This window comes from Erpetoichthys calabaricus, chromosome 18 (assembly GCF_900747795.2).
Source record: "Erpetoichthys calabaricus chromosome 18, fErpCal1.3, whole genome shotgun sequence".
Classification (NCBI taxonomy): Eukaryota; Metazoa; Chordata; class Cladistia; order Polypteriformes; family Polypteridae; genus Erpetoichthys; species Erpetoichthys calabaricus.
In genome coordinates this window covers 40,138,767-40,159,396 of record NC_041411.2, presented here as the reverse complement: position 1 = coordinate 40,159,396, position 20,630 = coordinate 40,138,767, and the positions used below count along the sequence as shown (strand labels likewise).

The following is a 20,630-nucleotide window of genomic DNA, read 5'->3' as shown; positions in this document are numbered from 1 at the left end:
CACCCATTTATGGTCTCCTCAGCAAAAGCAGACGTCCCCCAACAGACATAGTCAGCCTTTATAACTGGCTTATGGCCCTCCCTGCTATTACTCATTCTTCAGTAGAGACCCCACGCGCCCTGCTCCTTTCTCTAGCTGCCATTCCCTTGGCCTTCAGAGCGAGCCCACGTTGGAACAGCTGGTAGGTCCTGCTCATTGGGTGACCTTGCCCCATGAGTGCCGTCTGCTCACTCATCCCGGGCCACATTCCCGACCACCTGCCTGTGACGATGTGGGTTCTGCTCCATGCTCCCATCTTCTGTTCGGGAACCCTTGAACCCAACACCGTTGATAATGTTACCGAGATGAGCTAGACAGTGAGGCAATACCAATCGAGCAAGGGGACGTTAAAAATGTGCAAAAGTGCTTTTATTTAAAAGCAATAATCAAAACTAAGTTTTTAAATAGTGCAATGATTAAAGTTCCATAAATAATCCATAAAAACAAAAGTGGAGGTTTAAAAACAATGCAATAACAATCCTTTAAAACCGAAGTTAAAATGTTATGCAGGAAGCAGTCTTTTAAAAACAATGACAAGCCCAGTACTTCTTTTATATTAGCGTCTCACCTGCTTCTCCCATGCGGGCCCTGCAACAGGCGAGACGCTTTCTCTGCAGCTGACCTTCTCTGTGCCTGCTTCTGCTACTGTCAGTCGCCTTACTGAAGCTTGGCTCCGGTCGGCTCCCCCTGACAGTGACTTGGGACTCCCCAACAACCAAGGCTCTCATGCTGGGGACACCACGTCCCAAGTCCCGACTCCCGCTGCCTTCCACGGCCTCACGTGGAGAGTCCCCACCTTCCGGTCACTCCAGCCCTCCGAAGTAATCTCAACGGCAGCAACCACATCTACTATTCCCCCGGGTGTCGGCCAAACACCCAGGCTGTCTGCTCAGCTGCCGTGAGATTGCTCACGCTCGCTCTCCCGCATTGGCTTTCTTGCTCGCACTCACTCGCTCGCTCACTGCTTCTTCCTACAACTTTTGTTTCCTTCTCTTTTGTTCTTGTTGTTCTGTTCTCACTTAACCGTCTCGGGTTTCTCTATATAACAAGGGGACTCCGCCCCCTGCTCGCTTCGCTCGCCTACCCCCGGTGTTGGGTAACCCAAAATACATTGATGAATGTATGAGATATACAGTATTGGAGTGTAAAGGAACAAAGGAAGTATATTCATTAATCCTAATGAATGTCCACTAATAGTGGACTCATTACAGAATGCGTTGTCAGCTAATTGGCGGAATTGTTTATTGGCCGTCTGTCGTTTCTTTCTTTGCCGTTTATCTATTCACTCTGCTGTTTGAGAGGCGTGTTGTAGGCGCCTACATTCATTAATTGTATTCAGGCGGGCTCGCTTCTGTAGGTATCTCCGTCAGTTGTGGTCGTTCGTTTTGAACCCGTGCCTGCTTTGCTTCCGCAGTTTCAGACGCGTGTTGTAGGTGTCTATGTACATTGTATTTGTCCATGCGGGCTCGTTTTTGTAGCTCCGTTAGTCGAGCTGTTTGGTTTTGGAGCCGAGACAGTTTTGCTTCCGCGGTTTCAGACTCGCGTTGTAGGCGTCCACGTCTATTGTTTTTATCCATGCGGGCTCGCATCTTTGTGGAGCTGTGGGGCCTCCATAGGTGTGTTAGAAGCGCGTGGACCATGCTGTGTAGTGTGGCCGTTTAGTTCAGAAGCGCGTTGTAGGTGCATGCGCCTTTCGTACTTTCACGCACCTTCTGTACTAACTTTGTAGACCTGTGGGGCCTCCATAGCCTCTTCCGTTTGGCTCTGGGGTGCAGCGCGGAATCCTCTTTTTTGTGTGGCTGTGTCGTTACCTATGGGCGCTTTGCCTCATTTCCTATTTACATTAGTTGAGCTCCTTCGTTTTTGAGCTGTGACTCCTTCGTTCTCGGTGGATCAGACTATGCTCGCTGTTGGCGCCTGCGCACTATGTCTCCTGCGTCCATGGGCATGCCATGTACCTGCGTCCATATCCGGTTTACCATTCTCGGTTAGTAATATGGATGGACATGGCAGCTGTGGCAATCGACAGTTCCCGGGAACATTTACACTGCGGACCCGGACCGTCCCTCACCTGTGCACTTAGGTGAGAAACGTCCACAGCACGAATCCACCCAGGAACCGCTTCAGCCACACTACCACGCCCTTCGCTACGCTGTGAGCGCGGTGATTATTAATTTAAAAACTGGCATCGCTGAGAGAGCTGTGGACCCACAACACCACACTGCCACCACCCTATGAGCACCCACTCTGCCATGATCCTGCCACTTTGTCTTTCCTATTCTCTCACTCTTTCTTCATCCATTTTTGTTTTCTGATTTAGTTTTGTCCTTACTATCCTGCGTTTTGTCCTTCTGTTGGTGTGACACACTAACTAAAATCTGTGGAATGCTGTTGTGCATCAGCTGACCAATTAAACAACAGCACGACTCTACACCAAACACCCGATAAAAATGCACCTCCTCAGCCACGCTGGCACCCACAAAGCCTGAGTCAGACTGCTTTAAATTAAAAAAACAGCACATTGCCATGGACCCCTAACACGCCTCACCACAGTGACCCCACAGACAGGTAGTGAGGCCTAGTGGCTCGGGAGCTAAACTGTAAGCAACCAGGCTGTCAGTTAAACATTAAGCTCATCAGTTTGATTCAATTTACTTTTATAATCACACTTTTCACTAAGACAGAGCACATCCAAACATTTACCAGTATAATATGATAATAATAATAAAAAGGGTACAGACCTATAAATACCTGGGAGTGCAGCTGGATGATAAATTGGACCGGACTGCCAATACTGATGCTCTGTGCAAGAGAGGACAGAGCCGGCTATACTTCCTTAGAAGGCTGGCGTCCTTCAACATCTGCAATAAGATGCTGCAGATGTTCTATCAGACGGTTGTGGCGAGTGCCCTCTTCTACGCGGTGGTGTACTGGGGAGGCAGCATAAAGAAGAAGGACACCTCATGCCTGGACAAACTGATGAGGAAGGCAGGCTCTATTGTAGGCACGGAGCTGGACAGTTTGACATCTGTGGCGGAGAGACGGGCGCTGAGCAGGCTCCTGTCAATCATGGAGAATCCACTGCATCCACTGAACAGTATCATCTCCAGACAGAGGAGCAGCTTCAGTGACAGACTGCTGTCACTGTCCTGCTCCACTGACAGACTGAGGAGATCGTTCCTCCCCCACACTATGCGACTCTTCAATTCCACCCGGGTTGTGGTAAATGTTAACATTATACAAAATTACTGTCTGTTATACCTGCATTTTTATCACTCTTTAATTTAATATTGTTTTTTTATCAGTATGCTGCCTCTGGAGTATGTGAATTTCCCCTTGGGATTAATAAAGTATCTATCTATCTATCTATCTATCTATCTATCTATCTATCTATCTATCTATCTATCTATCTATCTATCTATCTATCTATCTATCTATCTATCTATCTATCTATCTATCTATCTATCTATCTATCTATCTATCTATCTATCTATCTATCTATCTAAAGAGGTAGTTCACATAACACATCCTTACATAACTACCCACATTAAGTTAAATGCACAGGAACACCAAAAGTTAATATCAGGCCTCCAATGTGAACACTATGAGGACAGATGTACTATAGTGTCCACATGCGAGTTGTAAGTTGATTTGGATAAACATGTTAGATAAATAATTAAGTGAAATATGACTGATGACAAACAGAAGGAGAAATGAGCCGTGAACAACAGTCCTTAGCACAAAAGATGCCAGAAGGCTAATTTCTCTGCTTTACACCTGCATGGCAATGCAGAGCTGCTCATAAGTAGTAGGCAGGCTAGTTTATTTCATATCAGCTGCCCTTTACTTGCAGCAAAGCTCTAATTCTACAGAATATATAAAAAAATATGCTTCTTTTATGCCAAAGAGGCATTTTTGAGGCATCCAGACAATTAATCAGAGAATGAATGAAAATTGAATGAAATTTCCCTTCCCATCATCAGTAAAATGTGGATGTTTTTATATGTGGATAGAAGCTAACAATGCACGCCCATACAATGAAATTCACATATGTAAAGGCAAAACAAAAAATGAATGCAGTGATTTACTTGAAAAAAAATTAGAACTGTCTAAAAAATGTGCAGGTCTATGTTCCCTGAATTTTCCCCCAGGCATAAAGACCACTTCCATGCGCCTGCATAGTTTAGCAACTAATGCTCTGCATGCTGAGCAACAGATTCCACAAACACACGCAACAGGGGGTGAAAACAGTTATTTGTCAATCTCCTCCTCTAATTCCACATGTTTTAAGTATTTCTTGTTTGCTTCCATTTCATCATTTGCCACATACACTTAAAAATACAACAAATTTCCATTATGGACTCAGTACACCAAATTTAATACAGTAAATCCTGCAGGTCTAAATGAGGCACTTCTAAAGCTATTTAGTATATCAGGCTAATTAAAGAGAGAAAAATTAACAAACAAATGAATGAGTGAATAAATGACAAAAAAATTCAACTTGATCACCTTTGTCTTTGTTCATGAGAACTTCCAACTGTCCAAGCTGTCAGCTTGATCTCATTGCGCTTTAAATACTTGGTGGAGTCTGGTGCTTATGTTGTGTCATTGAGACTGATTTACAGAACTGATTTACAGAAACAACAGACTGTTGTTTTAAATGTTGTTAGCGAGATAGTAAAGGTTACACGATTATCTATTAGAATGAAACTAACCCATTACAGATCATACAATGATATAGCCGGTGTTAGCTTTTCGGTGAGTTGTTAACAAATTTGGTTTCCAGCTTCTTATTGTTGAAAAAGACAAGGTATAACTGAACAGTATTCTGGAGGGATTCAAAGTCTGAGTGCTCAAACACATCCTCTGATTGTCTCATCACTTCATTCTATCTTACTTATGATCTAGGCCAGTGCTTACCAACCAGATCGGCACCAGCTTATAAAAATGCTTTGCTGGTCCTTGAAAATCAGGCAAAGAAACTATATTAGTGCAGTAATTCCCAACTGCCATTCCAGAAAAGTGGGCTAGAAATGTTGTCAGTCCACGGTGTTCTCTATTGGATAAATCCAATCCAACCTGCTTTAATGTAATGTTAATTAATTAACATTAATGTTTAATTAATGGTAATAAATTGAGCCACTTGAAACTCAACGAGGGAACCACCCCTATCTCTGATCTAATGTCGATAAATCTAGCCGTTCAAAAACTCTGGAAGAACTCTAGTGGCTCTCATCCTGTGATATGCATGTCACTGGTGGTACATGAGGAATTATAGGGTGAGAAAACACAAAAAAAAACATGTCAAATGTGAGGGAAGGGACTGAGAGATTCACTGCGCAAGAAAGGGAAGATGTCGCAGTTGCATTTACATGTCTAGAATTAGGTGCAGGATTATAGGTACTTATTACTTAAACAACCTGGATGGTTAAACCTGGTGGGATGGAGAATCCCACTATGCTTTCAAGACCAAAAAACGCTTCCATTTCATGATGTATGATTCATTATTTCTTTTCTGGAGTCTTTAGATACATTATTTATATGTTTTACAGGGTTCTTTCTTTCTTGTGAAATTCATTTCTGATATATATATATATTTATTTTACTTCTAAATTTTTAGTTTTTTTTTCATTTTGTTGGATTGTTATGCCATCTTGTTTTTGCATAGGCATCACCATGTTCTGAGTTTATCACTTTCGTTTGCTATACCAATTCTCCCTTGAACCTCTGGGTGGGCACCACTGCTGACATCATAAGGTACGACTGTTTTGTTATACATGTACCTTTTATGAAAATATTGATTTGATATTTGGATTTCAGGCTTCACACATTATACACTTCATGTCTACATTTTGTCAATTATTACTAAAACATGAAAAACATTTCTGTTTTAACGATGTGTTTACATACGTTGTTGTAGACACAGAACACACATGAAATGCATGTATTCCAAATGACGATGTATTATTTACCCTCTACAGCTCCTGGTACTTCACTCCAAGATAAACACTGAGCACTGGGAACTTTCTTTGCAAATTGAACTGCGGTGGTGGGTGGGGGGGATGGGATGGCAGGCTACTTGCTGACAGAGAGGTGTGATCAGATTTAAGGTGGGCCAGGATTACAAGTTTTTTGTAGGCTTTCGTAATTCTAGTGTTAACTGTTTGTACAAACCTGCTTTACTCAAGTTTGGATAATCCAAATCTTTTCTCATACTATTACTTTTCTTTCTGTGTTGTGTTTTGAACTTTTGACCACGTCTCTAAGTCCTGATTCTTTTTATAAAATCCCTTCCTATCTCGCAAAGACAGAACATTCATTATTGACTGTTTAAGACCTTTCTTCCTGTCAACAGACTGGACATTCTCAAAAGAACAAACTATCACCTTTTTGGCTCTTTTTCTGTCCTATCAATGTAGCATTCCTCAAAATCCAATGGTGTTTGCTGAAGCCCCATCCCAGAAAACAGAATTTTTAGAAATCACAGGAATTCACTTTCAGACTAGTACTGGGTAATAAGCAAGGAGCGATGAACCTCAGTTCTCCCCTCACTACCATCCACATGATCAACCTTGAGCTCCCTTTGTGGAAATCTGAGCAGTTATGCCAAGGGTGACGTCTGCTTGGTGTGAGTGTTGTGCTGTCACTTCAGGGTGACTGAAAAGCCAAACTGTGCCTTTGGTGCGGCACAACAATTTAAACACAGATTGTTAACAACAGTAAGACATTTTTGTGGAGTGCCTTCCACCTCGATTTATAAAGCAATTGAAAGCGCACAACAGAGTTAGTAATGGCGCTGACTACCAATCTGGCCCTCATACTAAATATTTATCATGACTGAACAATTACGCCAGTTCCTCAGAGCAGCTGGAGCCTTAGTCTGCCTGACTGGAGCTTGGAAACAGTAAGATTAATAAAAAAAAAATTACAAACACACACATTTGAACTCAAGAAATAATTAGCACAAATCAATAAACAGGCCCAAGGTACCGCAGCAGCTCCCATCGTGTTTCAGGCTGCAGACCACATCCATCTGACTCTGCATTTTAGTTTTGCTTGGCAATCCAGCCCTTCTGCTTGAAAAATGAATTAGGCGGAGACCAAATGTTAGAGAAATCCAAACAGTGAATCCAAAAGCACGTAAACCTTTGTTTCTAATTTATTTGTGATGAGGATGGTTTCACATTACAGACATCCAAATGGTAATCAGTCAAACCGAACTTTACAAACTATAGTATTCATTCTATATAATGTCCTTCAGGGTAAAATCATAATAAAAGAATAAAGTCTTCTAAATACTTGTAAAAGAAGACATAAATGGTCACATTTTATGGCACAGCTAGGAAAGGAATTGTAATGTTCAGAAGCATCCTCGAATCCTATGCAAGATTTACTGGTGCCAAAATTTAAAGAGAATCTTAAAAAATAACAAACTAAAGTTATTTCTTCGCAAATATGGTATATATGAATTAACCAAGAGAAATTGTGCTCCAAAGCCCAGTGATTTCTATAAATGTTTAAAAATATCTTGCCTGTGCTTACACTTTACATAGCTTTGTGGAAATTGATCACCTTTGCCAAGTTTAAAGTGGTGGGAGAGACATTTGGGGTCACTAAGACCACTGTCCTCTACTGTGCTTTGGGAGGGGACGATACGTGGATACATCAGGTTACTCGATGTTATGGAAACAAATGACATTGCATACCACAATTCTTTGGTACACCACAGCACTATGGAGCACTTGACTGTCTTCATGCCAACTGAAGGATATTGTGGCTGCATTCACAGTAAAGGATGACCATCTCTACTCTTCATTCAGGTGTTTGTCTAATGTTTAATTCAAGAAATGTGTGCTGGGACATTTAGAAGTGCTCAAAAAGGCCTCCTCACATTAGACGACTTTTCCAGTGATTTTCAGTCCCAGAGCTTTCCGTGAAGGCCAGCTGTCTAGTCTGACATACCCATAAACACACACCAACTAGTCTGCGCCACACTCCAGTACGTTCAAACAGGTTTGATTTTGTGTTTAGTTTCAGGGGAAGACTCTGTGTGCATGAGAGCTGATAACCAATGAATGCTCACCCATAAATACAATGCATATAATGCAACAATGAGGAATACGGAATACAAGTGTATTGGACCTCTAAAAGTGACAAGAAGTTTTCCTGCCTGATATCTCAGCTCTTATACACCACGACAGGATGGAAACAAAAAGAAAATGGCCCAGATTGTGGATGAAATCTCCATACTCCTTAACGTTGGCTCCATCAGGTAGCACACTACTCGTTGTCAGAAAACTTTACAATGGAGGCAATGGGGCATGGAGTATCACTGGAAAACAAAAGCCTAAAAAACTTATTGAATACGTCCTCTTTGAGTTTCGATAAAAGAAAACATGCCTTCTGTGTTTCCCATGCCCAATTGTGACAACAAAAGGGATCAGAAAATAATAATTTTGTTGTATATTCCTGGTACTGTTTTTCTCGAGGTAAGGAAACGTTTTCTATTTGCTTCTCTGAGGTTGCACGTAAAAGTGGAAGTAAATCAAAACAAAACAAAAAAACTTTACTGTGATTTGGAGGGAACCGCTCCCCTCTTGAAAGGGGGAAGATTACAAGTGCTAAGGTAGTGCACACAGCTGGTTTTCTTCTAAAATGGTCGAATATCCATAATATTGGTGTTTTCTGTTAAAAAAATAAGCTGTTTCACAATGTGTGTTTAATCGCGAGACACGGATCAATACTCAGAAACGGTTCAGGCTTGAAAAATTGTCTTATTTGGTTAAGTTTTAGGGCTTTTGTTTTCCAAGTATACTTGTGTCCAGATAGAGATAGATAGATAGATAGATACATAGATAGATAGATAGATAGATAGATAGATAGATAGATAGATAGATAGATAGATAGATAGATAGATAGATAGATAGATAGATAGATAGATAGATAGATAGATAGATAGATATGAAAGGCACTATGATAGATAGATAGATAGAAAGATAGATATATAGATAGATAGATAGATAGATAGATAGATAGATAGATAGATAGATAGATAGATAGATAGATAGATAGATAGATAGATAGATAGATAGATACTTTATTAATCCCAAGGGAAAATTTACATTAGTTAACTCTAATATAAAATACCAGTGCAGGCAAGATATATTTTAAAATTAATAGAAATTGCTAGACTTTGAAACACAATTTCACGCGGCAAATGCATATATACCATGCTTGTGTAAAAGTAACTTTGACTTGAAAAATATCAAACCTACCCAACTTGTATTATTGAATGTCTGATTGAGTAGAATACTACTGTAATGATCTTATTTTCAAAAAAATAAAAATATATATTTTTTTTATGTAAAATATTATTTTATTCAAAATATTCCTCCATATAACCATACCAAAGAACTCCAACAATGCAATGCATTTTATCTATTAATTTACACAAATCAGTTTATCCTACCTGATAAATCTGCAGGGGTTCAGACCAATATTGACGGTCACTGCACTGCCGGCACTAAGATGGTTTCCCTCAATTGTGATGCGCGTCCCTCCAGATAAGGGGCCTCTAGATGGGTTTACCCGGAAGAAGTTTGGAGTCTGTGGAAGAGATCGGTTAGACTTTAACTCTTAACATGTAGAGATTACATGAATATAAACATTTCAGGCAGATACAATTTTTCTGTCCATTCCTTAATTTACACAACTCATGCCCAGCTTGGTGTCACTATATATGGTGTACCTCTCAAGCAGAAACGTTAACACAATCAGCTATAACAAAATAAAAGGATAATGCAATTAACGATCTGTGCGCATGAGAGCCGACAACCAATGAATACTCAGCTGTACCTACAATGCACAGAATGTAGCGATGAAGAATAAGAAAAGTGGGTGTTTTGGACCTCACCATGAGAAGAGATGCGAGTCTGTCTGATGTCTAGTGGTACTGTCTAGTGTTTCACATGCCACAACAGAATGGAATAAAGGAAAAAAAGGATCAAGATTGTAAGTGAACTTGGTGTACCTGTATAGCATCGGCTGTCAGGCAGCATATTATTGGCTGTCACAAAAAGGAGCGAGTACGACTGCCTGGAGGGTCAGTATGACATGTCCAGTGATTTTCAATCAGGTGAACTGATGACAAGATCAGCAACTGCAGCCGGCAAGTCTGATATACCTAAAGACTAGAAGTTGTGTAATGTGACATTGACTTTTTGGGTCATATTTACACCCAAAAGGTTGATTTGGAGTCATCAATAATCACTTAAGTGTGTCTTTGGGCTGTGAATTGAAATCTATCAAATAATCCAGCATCCCGTGTAAGGATTAGAGCATGGTCCATGGACCAACCAGTGAGTCAAATGATAGAGAATGCTACTTGCATGCAACTGTGTTTATCTACAGTTTTTCCTGTTATACATTTCCATTAGTGAATGATAAATATTTACTTAATAACCAAGTTGAGAATTAAACAGAAAACTAAGAAGTTCCAATTCCACCTCCGTCTTGCAAGGAAGTGAAAGGCTGTGTCAGAGTAGGAAACGGTGCAAGTGAACTCTCGCCGTCTGATCATTTCATACTTCAGTTAATAATAATAATAATTCATTACATTTATATAGCGCTTTCTCAGTACTCAAAGCGCTATCCACACAGGGAGGAACCGGGACACGAACCCACAATCTTCTTACTACAAAGCAGCAGCACTACCACTGTGCCACCTGTGAGGATACCACTGTGCAGTTAAGCAATTCTCATCAATTCTTAGATTCGCTGTATTTGAGAACGTACCTCTACATTTAGACTACAAGCTATTCGACAAAATTGCAAGATTGTACAGATTTTAGATCTTTTGACTCTTCCTTTTAGGCCCTGTCATGCTTTCTAAAATATATCTTAAGTTCTTGGGCAGTAAAATGACTCTTTCTTTGAAGGGTAACACTTGTGACAATTCAAAGACACATGTCTTTATTCCCTTTAACTGTGCCACCATAAAAAAAAAAGTCCCGAAAAATAATAATGTAAAAAATGTTAAAAAAAAAAAAAAAAAAAGATAAAATGAAGCAGCAATCCTCCCATGGGACATTAATCAGCTGATATCTGCACCATGGGCAAGTTGTTTAAGCACAAGAATTATCACATTCACTTGAGGCGATGCATGCCACTTTCTTTGCCTTCTATATCAATTCAAGAGATTTGTTATTTACAATGTAACACAATGGCACCTATTGTAAAAACAGAGCCCACCAAATGTTTGTCCTCGCCAAAATACATTACACGCAGAGGACGCAGGAAAGACACGGTATTATTGCCATGTATGAAATGTTAATAAATCACAAGGCACCTCTCAAAAGGTCAAGAGAGACCAATGAGCATTAGTCACATTAGTGCCTCAATGTCGTAAGTCATTGCTGTTCCCGTAATTAAAGCCACATTGCAGGCCTAGGCAGGAGACCTTGTGCCTGGAAGGGGAATTGGCCTGCTAAGAATGACTGACCCTGAATGATATTACAGTAGAGTTCTTTTCATAAAATTCTCAATGGTACAGATGAACATTACAATATCAGCTGGTATGAAGAGGCCCTACTGCTTAACACTGCAAATGGTTAAAAGTATTAAAGAAATACTGTAATAAAATAAACCCAGAAGGTATGTTTCTCCTTCAGCCTCACAAAGAAGGTTCAGTCCCCAACTCTCAATGCCTCCTGCAGTTGACCTGAAATTTCGTCTTAATGCTGGTACAAAGATCAAGTCAATTCATTCAACTCATAAATCACGAGACTCACCACAAAAGTAAAGGTCTTTTGAGAAACAGCACGGTAGTCCACACTGCAGTCACGCACGCACACTTCGACATGGGCGTCCTGAATCCTGTATCCAGTGGCATCTTCGATTATACACACAATCCTGAAAAATGAACAAAGGGAGGCCTTTAGAGGTCATTAATTTAGTATGATCATGATCACCCATTGAATGTGAACTGTGTGAAGGAGCTGTTAGGGAAAAATACCCATGAGTCACTATTAAGAATGAATTCAAGATGGACGTTCTTAATTACCATCAAGCCTGATGGAGCCCACCACATGCACTGCTCCATGCACTCGACCAGGCCGGCTAAAATGACAAAGTAATGGAGGTAAATAAGTTGGGCCAATTTACATAACGCAGTCAAGAAGCATTTCTGTTTCCACCAATCATAATAGAGATAAATGGTACAGTATATCCTTATAACACACCTGTGTATTAAAGTAAAAGTCCCAAAATAGTAAAACAGATTAAAAGGCTGTGACAAAAAATCAAGTTCATTGAATACGACTTCTGATATGTAAATTCTTATAGAGGGCAAAATAAAAAGTATTAATTTATCATTATCGTATTGTTCCCTTGGTAAACGTTACAGAATGTCTTAGTTAAGAGGCAGACAGTGTTTGAGGTTCCTTACAAAAATTCATACTATTAAGTTTTTTTGTTAATGTGCACTCAGGTATTTTATTTATATTCACTTAGAACAAAATTTACAACAGCGTAAGAAAATAAGAATAATGCTGATAAGAAAAAGATATTTAGTCCAACACAACTCATCAATCTTTATACACCTAACCCTAGATTTATGAAGTCGTGATCTGAAGATTCCCGAGGTACCACTATTTATTTAGTCCATGTATCTAATACTAGTTTTCCATTGACCAAATGCACATTCTTAAATGAAAATGCATTAAATAACTCTTGCTTAATTTTGCTCTTGGCAACTTGTTTCCATGAATTTCATGTTCAGCTATAAAATGGATTTATGTAGTGACATCATTCACGTGAAAAACTGCTGTCGCACACGTTTTACTAGGGTTGTTCAATGTGTTTCCACCCTAAACGTAATGTACATTTGACTTCTGATATTCTACTGAGAAGGGGGACAAAATTAGATGGACAGGATATATAGGCAACCGATTATTATTGGCTAAGTTTTACTGATTTGCTGTCTCAAATAAGCACTACAGTTAATAACAAGCAAAGACAACACAGCCAAAAAGAAGGAATTGTGGACTCCCAGATAGGCGTAAAGTGGAGAAAGACAAACAAACTGTAATGGCGTTTACTTCACTATTATCACGTAGACTTGTCTTGCTCAATTAGAAGAAACCTAACTAACCTAAGTCAGTGGGTAACTGATGCTATATACTAATTTGAAATGGGAAGAAATTCAATTCTCACTTAGAGGATCTTTCCAAAACTTTATTAAAATCTGGAAGGATCTAATTAATAACATTTTAGAATAAGCATTTATACTGGAGAAAAGACTCCTTTCTCTCTTTACTACTCTCGACAGTTTTGCTCCGGCTGTTGGCCCTCTCTCTTTCTCATGGGTGGGTGTGGATTTCAATTTAGTTTTGTTACGTTTGACTTGATTGTACGGAATGTTATATGCTTTTAATAAATTCAATAAAAGATTAAAAAAAACACAAACAAAAAGAAGCATTTGCTCACGATATACCTACCAGAAAATGCCATTTTAATGAGCTACAAATCAAATGTATGGAAAAGACCACACATCAGAAAGTTGTGGGATTCTATAGTTTTGGATGACTTTAATGAAAAGCCTCTGACTGCAAAATTTTAGAATGTTGAGGTCTACATTTGAAATGCTGTGTAGTTGCCTGGGACCACCTGTCAGATCATTAGCTCAATATTCCAACTTGAAAGCATACTGCCATCGCTTTGTGGAAATTGGTCACCTTTGCCAAGTTTAAAGTGGTGGGAGAGACATTTGGGGTCACTAAGACCACTGTCCTCTACTGTGTTTTGGGAGGGGACGATGCGTGTATACATCAAGTTACTCGGTGTTATGGAAGCAAATCACATTGCATACCATAATTCTTTAGAACACCACAGCACTATGGAGCACTTGACTGTTTTTATGCCAACTGAAGGTTATTGTGGCTGCATTTACAATAACGGATGACCATCTCTACTCTTCATTCAGGTGTTCGTCTAATGTTTAATCCAAGAAATGTGTGCTGGGACATTTAGAAGTGCTCAAAAAGGCCACCTCACATTAGACGACTTTTTCAGTGATTTTCAGTCCCAGAGTTTTCCGTGAAGGCCAGCTGTCTAGTCTGACATACCCAATAACTCACACAAAATAATCTGCGCCACACTCCAGTACATGCAAACAGGTTTGATTTTGTGTTTAGGTTTAGGGGAAGTCTCTGTGTGCATGAGAGCTGATAACCAATGAATGCTCGCCCATAAATACAATGCATATAATGCAACAATGAGGAATACGGAACACAAGTGTATTGGACCTCTAAAACAGATGAGAAGCTTGCCTGTCTGATATCTCAGCTCTTATACACCACGACAGGATGGAAACAAATAGAAAATGGCCCAGATTGTAGATGAACTCTCCATACTTCTTAACGCTGGCTCCATCAGGTAGCACACTACTCGTTGTCAGAAAACGGCTGAGCTCAACGGTGCTAGAAAGTCTTCACATAGTTGCTAAATTTGACAGGCCTAGTGATTTGGTCTGGCAATGAAATCAGCAAACGCATTTGCCAAGTCTGACATACCCTACAGCTTGAAGTCCGTAATGCAACATCTATCACTAGGAAAAGCAAGATTGCCTTACTCGTGGGCAAGTGTATGTAGCAAGCTCAAGAGTAAGGAGCTCCAGAGCACAATCAACATTAACCCTTTGTGGCGGGCGGCCGGGTCCCATGCACAGCCGGGACACCCCTTCCACAGATAGATAGATAGATAGATAGATAGATAGATAGATAGATAGATAGATAGATAGATAGATAGATAGATAGATAGATAGATAGATAGATAGATAGATAGATAGATAGATAGATAGATAGATAGATAGATAGATAGATAGATAGATAGATAGATAGATAGATAGATAGATAGATAGATAGATAGATAGATAGATAGGTGTTCTGGGTGAGCAACCATGGGCGTCTCACTACTTCCCCCGGGACGCTTGGTGGCAGCCTCCCTGGCTGACAATGGTGCCTCAGTTTCCTGCAGGGTTTCATGGGAGATGGAGTTCTCCACAACCCTGTTGGGATCTGGGATGGCTGCCAGGGGGTGCTGCATGGATCCCGGAGCCCACATGGACACCTCTACAGTCCCACCCGGAGGTGCAATTAGCAACAGGTGATCAAGCACCTGGAGCACTTCCGGGTGGGCTATAAAAAGGGCCAGCATCCACCAGTCAGGAGCCAGAATCAGGAGGAAGAGGACGAGGTTGCCTGGGAGAAGTGGTGGTGCCAGTGGAAGGATTGGTTTTGTTTTTGCTGTATTAGTGCTTTTGGGACTGTGTTGTGGCTGGAGGGATTTCGGGGAAGATGTGCCCTCCAGCTGAAGAAAAATAAAGTGCTTGTGCTATTTTACACATGCCTCTGCGTCAGTCTGTGCCGGGTCGGGCGCTATACAGCACCTTTTACACCTTGTAAAAAGTAAATAAATAAAACTACAAATGTACACATAAAAATACAGTGCTTCTTATACGACCAGTTAAATAATAACAGCATTATAATCGAAGCACATTGTTTTTTGGAAATTACCGAGGCAAGGCTGGGTAATTCCTATATATACAACTCACTTTCATACAAGAGAGCAGCTCAAAGTGTTCCACAATAATAATGGCAAAAGAAAGTAAAAACTATAGACCCGTTATATAATGTTTTGGAATGTCTTCTGCTTCCACTTCCTCTTCTTCTTTCGGCTGCTCCCATTAGTGGTTGCCACAGCGGATCATCTTCTTCCGTATCTTCTTGTCCTCGTCATCTTGATCTGTCACACCAGTCACCTGCATGTCCTCTCTCACCACAACCATAAACCTTCTCTTAGGCCAGCGTTTCTCAACCTTTAAGTATTTGCGACCCGAGTTTTCATAACAGTTTTAATTGCGCGCCCCTAACGTTTTTTGAAACCCTAATAAAATGTATTCCTATATTTTTTGCTGCAGATACACCGCTACAAGTTTAAAATTTTCCTACGAATAGCAAAATTACACCACATATGGCAACATTCGCGCCCCCTTTTTTGTTACTTCGCACCCCCCTAGGAGGGCGAGCCCCACAATTTGAGAACCGCTGTCTTAGGCCTTCCTCTTTTCCTCTTGCCTGGCAGCTCCATCCTTAACATCCTTTTCCCAATATACAATCATGACAAAATTTACACAAACAACAATAAAGTGATCCCCCCCTTACTGTTCCATGTGGGCATTAGTGACAGATGACCTTAATTATATGAGTCCCTAGCCCTGTCCCCATGTGTTTCATTCTACGGCTAAAAGCAACACAACCTCACACACAACACTTTACAAGCTGGGGCACCGTATTATTTTCCTGAAGTTTTCAAGGCAGCCAATAACAGAGACACCTTGAGATCATGAAGCAATAAGATCACTTTGATGAGTGCCAGCAAAAAGGTCACGACACAGTTCTCCAGCTTGTGATCAATAAATATTGTCACTGATGGGGGAAGGGGAAGAAAACTGCACTTTTCACACAGGCATTTCAAATTATTCCTATCTGGAATTAATGTGACCCGGCATTTATCAGAATATAACTGCCACATTTGAGGGAGAGTGCCCTGGCATCACACACAGAAAGGCTCAATTTAGGGCAGTGCAAATCAAACTTAATGCAATCACAGTTACTCAGCCATTCAACAGCAGATTCCTATTCCCACTGAGACCTGGAAAGTGCATGCCGTTATAATATTTGAAATGATTTTTTTTTTCCTTATGCTTTGGATAGGATTTTTTTTTTTCACTTTTAAACAAGATAACTGCATGTATAGTCTATTTCCATATTAAGTGCATCTGTTGCATCTATCCAGATGGAAAACAGCTTAACATTTTCACTGGCCGGTGTTCAAGTTAATTTAAAAATGGTTGTTGTCTGCACAACAACATTCTTTTTCAAAATAAAAAAAAAAAAAAAAAAAAAACACGGTTAGGCTTTCAAAGTTTGGAAATGAAAGAAAGAAGAGTGAAATGGTCAAAAATGCGGACTGGTTGTGGATGAATCACCAAATGTGGGTAGGGAGGGAAGGGTAACTAACCTTATTAAAAAATGAATTAAAGTATAGTATAGGTGCTCAGATGCATAGTACAAAGCATCTTATATATAAATGTCTATGCGTGGAAGTGTGTGTGTCTGTCTGGCCCGGAAGTGAGAGGTGGAGTTGGGGTTGGGCTCCTCCTTAATAACACAAGTGGGGGCAGCACGTCACCAAAATGAAACCCCTGAAGAAAGACAAAGTCGCTTAGCCGCTAACATCAGCAAAACGGTGTCCCTTTTACTTTTCCTTCCGCCGCTAATGCACAATCGAGGTGAGCACGTCGGCAAAATGAATCCTCCGAAGAAAGGCACTTGCTTAGCTGCTAATGCACAAGCAATGTGTGAGCACATTGGCAAAACAAATCCTCCGAAGAAAGAGAAAGTCGCTTAGCCACTAACACTGGCAAAACGGTATCCCTTTAACTTTTCCTCCTGCCGCTAATACACAAGCGAGGTGAGCACGTCAGCAAAATGAAACCTCAGAGGAAAGAGACACTCGCTTAGCCGCTAATTCACAAGTGATGCGAGCACGTCAGCAAAACAAAACCTCCAAAGAAAGACAAAGTCACTTAGCCGCTAACATCACCAAAATGGTATCCCTTTAACTTTTCCTCCTGCCGCTAATACACAAGCGAGATAAGCACGTCAGCAAAATGAAACCTCAGAAGAAAGACAAAGTAGCTTAGTCGCTAATTCACAAGCGATGCGAGCACGTCGGCAAAACAAATCCTCAGAAGAAAGACAAAGTCGCTTAGCCACTAACATCGCCAAAACGGTATCCCTTTAACTTTTCCTCCTGCCGCTAATACACAAGCGAGGTGAGCACGTTAGCAAAATGAAACCTCAGAAGAAAGAGACACTCGCTTAGCCGCTAATTCACAAGCGATGCGAGCACGTCGGCAAACCAAAACCTCAGAAGAAAGACAAAGTCGCTTAGCCGCTAACATCACCAAAACGGTATCCCTTTAACTTTCCTCCTGCCGCTAATACACAAGCGAGGTGAGCACGTCAGCAAAACGAAACCTCAGAAGAAAGACAAAGTAGCTTAGTCGCTAATTCACAAGCGATGCGAGCACGTCGGCAAACCAAAACCTCAGTAGAAAGACAAAGTCGCTTAGCCGCTAACATCACCAAAACGGTATCCCTTTAACTTTCCTCCTGCCGCTAATACACAAGCGAGGTGAGCACGTCAGCAAAACGAAACCTCCAAAGAAAGACAAAGTCGCTTAGCCGCTAACATCACCAAAATGGTATCCCTTTAACTTTTCCTCCTGCCGCTAATACACAAGCAAGGTGAGCACGTCAGCAAAACGAAACCTCAGAAGAAAGACAAAGTAGCTTAGTTGCTAATTCACAAGCGATGTGAGCACGTTGGCAAAACAAAACCTCAGAAGAAAGACAAAGTCGCTTAGCCACTAACATCGGCAAAACGGTATCCCTTTAACTTTTCCTCCTGCCGCTAATACACAAGCGAGGTGAGCACATCAGTAAAATGAAACCTCAGAAGAAAGAGACACTCACTTAGCCGCTAACATCACCAAAACGGTATCCCTTTAACTTTTCCTCCTGCCGCTAATACACAAGCGAGGTAAGCACGTCAGCAAAACGAAACCTCAGAAGAAAGACAAAGTAGCTTAGTCGCTAATTCACAAGCGATGCGAGCACGTCGGCAAAACAAATCCTCAGAAGAAAGACAAAGTCGCTTAGCCACTAACATCGCCAAAATGGTATCTCTTTTACTTTTCCTCCCATTGCTAATACACAAGCGAGGTGAGCACGTCAGCAAAACGAAACCTCAGAAGATAGACAAAGTCGCTTAGCCGCTAACATCACCAAAATGGTATCCCTTTAACTTTTCCTCCTGCCGCTAATACACAAGCGAGGTAAGCACGTCAGCAAAACGAAACCTCAGAAGAAAGACAAAGTAACTTAGTCGCTAATTCACAAACGATGCCAGCACGTCGGCAAAACAAATCCTCAGAAGAAAGACAAAGTCGCTTAGCCACTAACATCGCCAAAACGGTATCCCTTTAACTTTTCCTCCTGCCGCTAATACACAAGCGAGGTGAGCACGTTAGCAAAATGAAACCTCAGAAGAAAGAGACACTCGCTTAGCCGCTAATTCACAAGCGATGCGAGCACGTCGGCAAACCAAAACCTCAGAAGAAAGACAAAGTCGCTTAGCCGCTAACATCACCAAAACGGTATCCCTTTAACTTTCCTCCTGCCGCTAATACACAAGCGAGGTGAGCACGTCAGCAAAACGAAACCTCCAAAAGAAAGACAAAGTCGCTTAGCTGCTAACATCACCAAAATGGTATCCCTTTAACTTTTCCTCCTGCCGCTAATACACAAGCGAGGTGAGCATGTCAGCAAAACGAAACCTCCAAAGAAAGACAAAGTCGCTTAGCCGCTAACATCACCAAAATGGTATCCCTTTAACTTTTCCTCCTGCCGCTAATACACAAGCGAGGTGAGCACATCAGTAAAATGAAACCTCAGAAGAAAGAGACACTCACTTAGCCGCTAACATCACCAAAACGGTATCCCTTTAACTTTTCCTCCTGCCGCTAATACACAAGCGAGGTAAGCACGTCAGCAAAATGAAACCTCAGAAGAAAGACAAAGTAGCTTAGTCGCTAATTCACAAGCGATGCGAGCACGTCGGCAAAACAAATCCTCAGAAGAAAGACAAAGTCGCTTAGCCACTAACATCGCCAAAATGGTATCTCTTTTACTTTTCCTCCCGTTGCTAATACACAAGCGAGGTGAGCACGTCAGCAAAACGAAACCTCAGAAGATAGACAAAGTCGCTTAGCCGCTAACATCACCAAAACGGTATCCCTTTAACTTTTCCTCCTGCCGCTAATACACAAGCGAGGTAAGCACGTCGGCAAAACAAATCCTCAGAAGAAAGACAAAGTCGCTTAGCCACTAACATCGCCAAAATGGTATCTCTTTTACTTTTCCTCCTGCCGCTAATACACAAGCGAGGTGAGCACGTCAGCAAAATGAAACCTCAGAAGAAAGAGACACTCGCTTAGTCGCTAATTCACAAGCGATGCGAGCACATCGGCAAAACAAATCCTCAGAAGAAAGACAAAGTCGCTTAGCCACTAACATCGCCAAAACGGTATCTCTTTTACTTTTCCTCCCGTCGCTAATACACAAGCAAGGTGAGCACGTCAGCAAAACGAAACCTCAGAAGAAAGACAAAGTCGCTTAGCTGCTAACGTCGCCAAAACGGTATCCCTTTAACTTTTCCTCCTGATGCTAATACACAAGCGAAGTGAGCACATCAGCAAAACGAAACCTCAGAAGAAAGACAAAGTCGCTTAGCCGCTAATTCACAAGCGATGCGAGCACGTCGGCAAACCAAAACCTCAGAAGAAAGACAAAGTCGCTTAGCTGCTAACATCACCAAAACGATATCTCTTTTACTTTTCCTCCTGTCGCTAATACACAAGTGACATGAGCACGTCAGCAAAATGAATCCTCCTAGAAGAAAGATGC

General features: G+C 41.1%; 1 protein-coding gene across 2 annotated transcripts in view; it reads right to left on the bottom strand.

Annotated features, from left to right (window-relative positions):
- LOC114668853 (plexin-A1-like) overlaps positions 1-20,630 on the bottom strand; it is a 727,343-nt gene that overhangs the window by 135,303 nt on the left and 571,410 nt on the right. For both annotated transcript variants that reach the window (XM_051921286.1, XM_051921287.1), the window contains exons 14-15: positions 11,829-11,949; positions 9,509-9,645 (exon numbers count right to left, since the gene is read on the bottom strand). In XM_051921286.1, the coding sequence (XP_051777246.1) occupies positions 9,509-9,645; positions 11,829-11,949 (258 nt within the window). The remainder of the gene's footprint in view (positions 1-9,508; positions 9,646-11,828; positions 11,950-20,630) is intronic.